The sequence below is a fragment of the Opisthorchis viverrini genome (assembly GCF_000715545.1).
Source record: "Opisthorchis viverrini unplaced genomic scaffold opera_v5_136, whole genome shotgun sequence".
Lineage (NCBI taxonomy): Eukaryota > Metazoa > Platyhelminthes > Trematoda > Opisthorchiida > Opisthorchiidae > Opisthorchis > Opisthorchis viverrini.
The window spans coordinates 693,613-702,809 of NW_008751793.1; the positions used below are offsets into that span (position 1 = coordinate 693,613).

Here is a 9,197-nt window from a genome sequence, read left to right on the forward strand (position 1 = left end):
GATAAGGCTTTCCAATAAATCATGGTTGTACGGCCGTGAAGCATCGGTGTTGAACACTGACGTCATGCTTTCGGTGATGATGATGGTCCGTTCGCACGCATTTGCACTGGCATTCCTCTGATTCCCTCCATAGATAGAACCTATAGTTAGAGCTGGTACCGTCGGGTGCGCAGCCGTTTCATAACCTACCAGCCTTTTAACTTGTGCATATACCATGTGGGTGAGAGTGGAAGTTTGGCATGTCCGTGCAGTTCTGCAACAAGAAAGAACTGGACAGTAGTGCAACTCTGTATCGGTCCCTTCGCTTCCTGCTCCGCCCACCGTGGTATATCAAAAGGCACGGTAGCTCTAGACAGCCCCTTATGGAGACAAAAGGATAACCATTTCACCTGTACCTATAGGGTATTCACAGAGTGTTCCACAAGGTCGTGGTAGAATCACCGTGAGCGGGTGAGAAGCGTCGAGTCAAAGATGTTCGATCGGTATTGGCTGGCATTCCGGCCAATCAGGGCACGCCTTCGTGTGGTCTGTGTCCTGCACGTGACACATCCGTCCAAATGGTATGATGTTCAGTTAAGGACGGCTGGCCTCCGTACGTCAACTCAATATAGATAAGAAAGCCTATTCAGACGTGAGCTTTCACCTGTAGCTGGCGGAGCGTTGATCTTGAACGAGCTTCGTTTGCTCGTTAGTTGACCGGGTTTCAACTTCCTCGTGGAAAGAGAGTAGTAGGACTTACTTGACTGGTTGATGGTGCTTGGAGAAAAAACAATATCTTGATTGACCGCTTCAAGGAGGCACATGGGTTCTTTGGGCTGCCCGCAGTTGCTGGAGAAATAAAAATATAGCTGCCTACTCATGAGTAGTTTGAATATTAAATATTAGGTCTTCTCGTCTATCACCCTACGAAACCACAGGGCCATGTACGGGATATGCGGCCTGTATATTTTAAGGCCCGATCCGAATTTCGTTTGTGTAGTTTGCCTCCCTCATTTTCTTGCCGTGCGATGATGTTTGAGACGTCATAGTACCCACGTGTCTGTCCGTTCCAAGGTCATACATATCGCCTTACCTGAGCAATCTGAACACATTTCTTTCAAACGGAATCCTTGATAATTCCAACCACAAACATTCTCTCCCCAGGTGTACGAGGAATTGACCGCAATGAAAGCAGACGCTGCTGAGGGTCGAGCAAGGCGTATCTTGGCTGGTCTTGGCTTCACACCCCGTATGATGGAGCGGGCAACCAAGGATTTGTCTGGTGGGTGGCGAATGCGAGTCAGTCTGGCGCGTGCACTATTCTTGGAGCCAACTTTCTTACTCTTGGATGAACCTACCAACCACCTGGACTTGAATGCTGTCATTTGGCTGGACAAGTAAGTACGGCTTCTTGTTAACCTCGCGTTTCACACTTCCAGTGGGGTGAGATGGTTCAGAGTGCAAATTCACCGACCGGATGGTCCGTGGTTCGAACCCGACCTCTGATTCTCGACTTCCCTTGTTTTTGGGCTTGGGCAACCTGACAGTATCTCGGCCCTTGTGATTCCTTTGCGTAGCATGGCAGCTGGGCACCGAAAGTGTGATGCAGCTGAATGATTTTTTCGTCCTTTAGGATATCAACTCACGGTCGACAGAGAACAACTCCTTTGACTCTCGCTGGCAGTTGCCCGCTTTCTAAGGAAACTTTTTAGAACGATTATTGAGCATTTTAATGTTCATAATTGCTGTTGCTGGACGCCACATTCCTTTCTTTCCACCTTCCCCCCATACTTAGTTACCTGCAAGGTTGGAAGAAAACCTTACTGATCGTTTCGCATGATCAGTCATTCTTGGACAATGTGTGCACCGACATGATTCATTTGGATCAACGTCAACTATTCTACTATCGGGGAAACTACAGTAAGTCAGCATCATGTTTCATGGGGTTCTCAACGTGGAATTTTTCGTAGATGATCACACGGCTCATCTCACGGTTAGACTGGAAGGTCCGTGGTTGGAACCCGACCTCTGCATCTAGACTTCTAAGCTTCGGCAACCTTGTAGCATCCCAGCACTCGTTCTTCCTTCTGATGACATGGCAGTTGGGCACCGAAAGGTGCTACAGCTGGACTATTTTCTTCATCTCACGGCCTAATTAGCTTGGCAACCTGGTAATAATCCAGTCTTTGTGCTTCGCTCGCGGCGAATCACTTCTGTCACTGCTGTTTTAACGATCAGGAGAGAGTAGTTTTGCACTGATGGACATATCAGAGCTGATGAAAGGAAATTTGTGACTGAGAAATCTAAAAAGCCAATTGTTGTTTAGCTGTGCAATGCCTGGCATGCTGGGCTGATCCTTTTTAGTTTTGATATTGATATCTTGTCACATCTTGTGACACGCAGTCCCGGTCAGTGTAACCCGCGAGATCACTGGAGCGTTCTAAGCCGTCAAATACATCAAGGCAGCCGTCTTTGTCTGGGGGAGAGCGATCCTCGGAAGATGTAGCCAGGACTCAGTCGAGGTTTGTGGAATGGGGCATCAGTTGCTTTTGTTCAGCTGTAACACCCCTAGCTAACATAACAGCCGATGAAAACACGACGGCTGAGCTACTGCCGGGTCGCCCAAGCCCAGACAGGAGAAGTCAAGATGTCCGGGGGTTGGGTTCGAACCTCGGACCATCCGATCAGTATGTTCGCGCCTCAACCAACCTGACCTATCTCGAGTTCAGTTGCTAACATTAGTCATCTGCATGTCTGCTAATGCCGGAGTAATCCTTTTACTCTCTCTCAGACAGTGTGTGCTCGATTATTCGGTAATTTAATTCAAGTATGAATCAAACGTTCCTTATTTGACTGATTTCTCGTTATTGCATGTCCGCTGGATGCTATCCCCCTTGAGCCTGTTTCGAGCGTTGACTGCAGTACACCGCGTCGTGGCATTCTTCCGCGTAACTGATTCTCCGGACTACACCCACGTGGTGGCCATTTTCCACAAGTAATTGACAGTCCGATTTGGGTTCAAGTGGAACATAAGGTTGACGGAAACTCGGGGACTGCGTCTACCTGATGAGCCCAAAGTGAAAGGGCGAAACCGGTCGTGGGCTGTCGAAGAGTTTTCAGTAACCTTGTAAGCAGTTTCCTTTATGAAAGTATACTGCGATATCTCGAATATCGTGCCAACTGAATCATCGGGCGGCCTGTGTGCAGCACCTTCAGTCGTAGAATATCATGAACGGGAGATTCAGTTGAGTCTCTCGTGAAAACCAACTTGATTTGCAAATAAGTGTATTTCTCGATAATTGTCAAATCATTCGTCGCTCATGGTTGGAGATGTTTCGACTCCATGGTCAAGCTGACATTCATCGTTTTTCCATTTGTCTATTGACTCAGAATACCATCATTCGGAATATGAAATGCGCACTTCGCGGATGGCCTAAATTTTTTTTCTCAAAACTGGGTTAGATCAGCATGATTTCGCGCACAACAAAGGCTTTTTACTCCAAAATATTTGTTTGCGCAATTTTTTTAAAAACATTTTCTCGCTTCCTATTTCCTTTCAGATAGCTTCAAAGTCATGTTGACACAACGTCGTAAAGAGCAACTGCGCGAGTACGAGAAACAGGAGAAGCGGTTACGCGAACTGAAACAGTCAGGGATGAGTAGCAAACAAGCAGTGGCCAAGAACCAGCGTGAAGCACTCACCCGCAAACAAGTGAAAGGCCGACAACTTGTGGGTGGTGGCGCCGATACCGAGACGAAAGCCACACCTCAGCTGTTGGCCAAACCGAAGGAATACGTTGTAAAGGTGAGCTTGCCACTGTATTCTGTCATGGTCTCCAAAATTCACTCTCTTGTACACATCTCGAGACGGGTGACCATTGAGAAATAGGTTCCCAGTTTCTTGGGTGTATGTATTCCTCGGAGGGAAACGCTATCGTAGGGGTGGTCTCTCTTCGGAGTGTCTCTTTCCAGGAAGATCAACGTAGCCGTTTGAATTCGTCGCAGAGTCGTTCGCCCCAAGCTTTTCTTACCCACATATCATCCGTGCGAACCCGAAGAGTCGCCCCTTTTTTAGTCGTATGAATCCTTTTCTGAGGATGAGTTGCATACGTCGAACTGCTTTGCGGACGATGTGTCATGTCCAAAGTTCCTACTGAGGCGAGATGACCCAAGTGGTAAGAGCGCGAATTTACTGACCGGAAGGACCGTGCTTCGAACTCAACCGCTGCCTCTCGACTTCCCCTGTCTAGGCTTGGGCAACCTGACAGTACCCCAGCCCTCGTGCTCCCTTCGGGTGGCATGGCAGCTAGGCACCGAAAGGGTGCTACAGATGAACGATTTTTTTCGATTTTTTCAAAGTTACTTCTAATGTCTTGGATTAACAAGTCTGACCTACCCAACTCAGGTTAAAAGCTGTCAATGAGTCATCCAACTCACCGCCTCAAACAGTCTCCCAAACAGACAACTTTGTGTAAAAATACCAAGAGATTTTCGAGTCATTATTCAGTGTTGTTCGGTGTCTAACTGCCATGCTACCGGAAGGAAGCACGAGGTCTGGGATACTGCCAGGTTTATCCAAGCTTAGACAGGGGAATTCGGGGAGTGGAGGTCGGGTTCGAACCACGGACCTTCCGGTCAGTAAATTCGCGCTCTAACCACTTGGGCCATCTCGAGCCCTGTCCTGTCCATACTGGTCCTAGTGTGACATTGTGTTCTGCGTCTCGTCTTCATTCCTTGTTTAGCTGGTCTTATGTCAACTATCATTCTTTTCACTACGTAGTCTCACATCCAAACATAGAGGGACGGTGCTTCGGTTGGTTGAAAACGGTGGAGGCAAACACACGCAACGTTGTTTCTGATCTTTTGAAGAAAATAGCAGCTGTTCGTGGTTCTTCCTGTTTCTTTTTCGAATGCTGGCCACTGACGCTCTCGTCCTTTTTGAACACTTCAGTTCCACTTCCCCAACCCTCCACCTTTGAGTCCGCCCCTTTTGGGACTGCACAACGTGACCTTTAGCTACCCTGGTCAGAAACCGTTGTTCCATGACCTCAATTTCGGTGTGGACATGTCTTCGCGTATCTCAATTGTCGGTCCAAACGGTGTTGGAAAATCCACGTTCCTCAAGTTACTCACGGGCGAGGTAGAGCCGGTAAGTGTCCATCTTCCCCAACAGAATTGTGCCTCGACTTGTTCAAATGAATCGCTCTTTTTCATGCATCCGTTTGCTTGTCCTCGCTCTGGTCACTTGTGATTCGCCCTTACTTCCCCCATCTCTCGATCTGCAGACGATTGGAGAGCGGCGGATCAGTCATCGTGTGAAAATCGGCAAATATGATCAACATTCAGCCGACCAACTCGATCTAACTCTTTCTCCGACAGAATATCTACAAAAACTGTTCAACCTATCCTACCAGGTATGTATTCAGTCCGAAGCACTTTTGACGCCAGCCTATTTTTCATGAGTATATCAATGTCTTAGAAACGTACAACGCATAAAGTTTCAGTTTTTTCGGTAAAGCCAAAGAAAACAGATGATGCTCCTTGGTGGTTTAATGATACCAATAAAGTCGCACTAAATCAATTGATTTCCACTCATCTAGCCGATAATCACTTACCGGGAGAATACCAGTGTAACGGTGATACTGCTGATGGGGGCATGCGAGTAGTATGTTTTCCAGTAAGTCCGCTTTGCATCTCTTGCAAAGTGAGATCTATTACAGAACTTGTGGAGACGCATTTGCTTGCATTTGAGCAACAGTTAATGAATATCCGGGAAGTTCAGAAAGACGCCTTCAAGGAGAAGATGGATATTCAGTTTTTGTAAACAAGATGCATATGAGAGTTTTGCTTCCCTGTCCGATAGCCTGTAACTGTTCAGTTGGCATTTTCTAATAGATGACTCCGCAGCGAAGGCCTTTTTCCTTTCACCGATACAGCTAGGAGTAATCCTTCGAAACTGACAATCCTCAGGTGAATGAATTACTCTTCAGCTGAAAGATCGCGGCTGGTTTACCGTTTTTTTACCACTACGACGTCGCTAACCTCTCCAAGAAAAGAGATCATACCAGCTGTCGGTGCTACTCGCCTGTCTAGGTGTGGGCGCCCTGGCAGTATCCCAGCCCTCGTACAACCATGACCTACACAACTCGCCTTCCAGGATGGGGACCGCGTGATCCTCACTGTGGCCGGTTGGAGACACTACAAGATATGGCTGCCAACCGGTGTCAGTGGTGTTCTTGTTGTCAGTTTCTATCCGGATTGCCTGAGTGAATGTCTGGAGGTGTATGCACCTCGGAATGATTGTGATAAGCTAGCACTAAGTCCCTCTCCCGTCCACCTTTACTCTTTTCTTTACAATAAGGCCTTCAAATAAATCATGGTTGTACGGTAGTGAAGCATCGGTGTTGAACTCTGATGTCATGCTGTCGATGATGAGGATGATGATGATGCCTGTATCCAGCTACACAAATCCTGCGTCTAACAGTATGCGTACGAGATGTATAACAGTTGGTGCACTCGAGACTTTGTGCGGTGTCCTGCCTCGAAACCAATTATTTTTACAACACGAGATAGGCTGAATATCTCGTCATCGGCTTCCATGTGGTGAGGATCCGCGAGGACTGTAAACTGCAGAGCATACATTTCAAATGGGTCGATTTAAAAGCCGCACCTGGGGCTTTTTGGATTTGGTAACAACAAGAATCTACTCTGCAGACACTTCATTTCCACACTACTGGATTACCTGAAGGCGTGAGTTCGCACTCTGCGTCCATGAATGAGGCCACTCTGTACGGAAAACCCAAGAAGTACTGTTCCATCTTTACTTGGAATTATCGGAGGTGTTTCTCTCACGAAACTCAGAAAGCTTCGAACTCTCTACCTTCCGAGAATGACCGGCTAAACAGTAGTGTGATTAGCTCTCACCTAGACAGAACATAGCGCCACGGATCCCTCAATCACGAATCGAATCGCTCAGCTCTAGTACCCTTTTGGTGCTTGACTGCCATGCCACCAGAAGGTTGCGCGAGGGCTGGGATACTGCCAGGTTGCCCAAGCCTAGACAGGGGAAATCGAGAGGCAGAAGTGAGGTTCGATCCACGGACCTTCCGGTCAGTTCTAACCAGTTGAGCCATCTCGACCCTTCAATCACACAAACCTGGTCACGTGTTGACTGGTTGCTCGAGTCTCGACTTCTCCTACGGGAGTCTCAACCAGCCGAGTGGGTTTTATTCTTCGTGTTAGCTACTTATAGATTGCAGTCGAAAGTCGAAGAAATGACGCAATTTCAGTACGTCTCAGAGTAAAAACGTGTTGAAAGCCATTTTTGCTTCTCATCTGCTCGAACCAAATGAAATTTTGAGAAAACAAAACGTTCAATGTTGGGCGCCAAAATTCGCTGATTTGCAGGTAGGGTACTGGGCGAATTCTACTACTGAAAACATGAGTCCTTGGCTACTCGAACATTCGTGCTCAGTGAGTGGATGCACAACAATGACTACTTTACCAGACTGTGACCTACGAGTGAATACCAAGATCGGCCAATATAGTTTCGCTATTCGTCATTACTGGCCTGTTTTCGGACATGAGGTCGTTGGTTGGGCGTTTGTGTACCAGAATAACCGGTATCGTGACCTTTCGTGTCAGATGTGTTACTGCGGTCTTTCCGATCTGTGTCGGTTGCGCTGTCTCTTCTGGCCTCAACGATTTTGTATCACCTAACTGCCATGCCACCCGAAGGTTGCACGAGGGCTGGGATACTGTCAGGTTACCCAAGCCTAGCCAGGGCAGAGGCCGGGTTCGAACCATGGACCTTTCGGCCAGTAAATTCGCGCTCTAACCACTTGGGCCATCTCGCCTGTTGTATCGATAACCTTGTGGTCTTACCACTAGGGCGTAAGAACAAGCCCACGTTAGTGACATTCAGCCTGGATATTTCTAACTTGGTCTTCGTGATGGTCCTACTCTCTTGATTTACGAGGTTCTCCTTCGCTTCGACTAAGTTTTTTCTCTCATAGCCGAGGTGAAACCCTGTGAGCTCGTATGGAGAGTTTCCCTACAGACAACGTAAATTCATACAGTACAATGACGGACGTCGCATTGTCACCTTCAAAAACAGTAAATCCGTCATTGTTGAAGATGATCAAACGATGCTAATTCGACGTTTCCCACAACGAATTGTTGTGTAACGAATCAGTTTAGAGTTGAATTTAGGCGAGACCTGGGTGATGCACTGGTCAAGCGCCTTGCGTCCATGACGCTTTCATGAAACATGTGTGATCGTGGTGCGGGTCACCACGAACCAAAGAAAGACAGTCTCCATTTTGGACAAACATCTTCGGAAGGCCATCCCACCTCGTTGTGTGGACCTCATGTCTACTGTTCACAAGTAGGACGAATCTTCTGGTGCTGATGGGCTTGTGCGTAATGTTTGAGAAACTCAAAGTAAAAGTCACCTTTCACGGTTGGCGTATGTCAGAGCACCTCGGCTGGTTTCTCTCTTCACTTACATCCTGATCCACTGGGGCCAGTGAGAAAGAAGTCTTTGAGGTCAAACAGATCGTTTGTTCGGGATTCCCAAGTGAATACCTAGGGGCTATTGCTGTACGATCCACCTGTGATGAGGTTGTACAGGTCTCTCTTCACATCCTGATCCACTGGGGCCAGTGAGAAAGAAGTCTTTGAGGTCAAACAGATCGTTTGTTCGGGATTCCCAAGTGAATACCTACCTACTATTGCTGTACGATCCACCTGTGATGAGGTTGTACAGGCTGTCAACTCTTCCGATGGTAGATTGTATACTCGATGATATGACCGTTAAAAGCGTTTTCCGAACGTGGGTGGTCACCCAACGCGCTGGTTCGGCTTGCTTTTCCTGTATTCGCAAGTATCCCTGGGGTTCTCATTTTTGAAAAAGTTTGATGACAATCGGTAGATTTGTTGCTAAGCAACGTTTCGCTTTTGACGCAAAAGCTTCTTCAGGCCAAGTGACTAGGTTGCGAGGTTGGTCGAGGTGGAAGGAGAACCAATCAGCTGAGTCAAGCTAGGACTCTGCTGGGTATCGGCCGAGGGATTTTTGTGTGTTAGGGTGGGAGAACACGTGTTGGGTCAATGGGGAAACCTACATGTGTTTGGGTCCAGCCTAGGGTCTAGTTCTTCTTCGAAAATGATGACTACTCAATCGATTCCAAGTATTTTTCACGTGATTGAATACCCTTGGG

At 47.5% G+C, this 9,197-nt stretch overlaps 1 protein-coding gene across 1 annotated transcript in view; it reads left to right on the forward strand.

The window, feature by feature from the left end:
• T265_06555 (hypothetical protein) overlaps positions 1 to 9,197 on the forward strand; it is a gene marked incomplete at both ends in the record, with an annotated part of 24,602 nt that overhangs the window by 11,354 nt on the left and 4,051 nt on the right. The window contains 5 exons of the mRNA XM_009171851.1: positions 1,144 to 1,376; positions 1,775 to 1,899; positions 3,540 to 3,784; positions 4,931 to 5,128; positions 5,265 to 5,393. Of these exons, the coding sequence (XP_009170115.1) occupies positions 1,144 to 1,376; positions 1,775 to 1,899; positions 3,540 to 3,784; positions 4,931 to 5,128; positions 5,265 to 5,393 (930 nt within the window). The remainder of the gene's footprint in view (positions 1 to 1,143; positions 1,377 to 1,774; positions 1,900 to 3,539; positions 3,785 to 4,930; positions 5,129 to 5,264; positions 5,394 to 9,197) is intronic.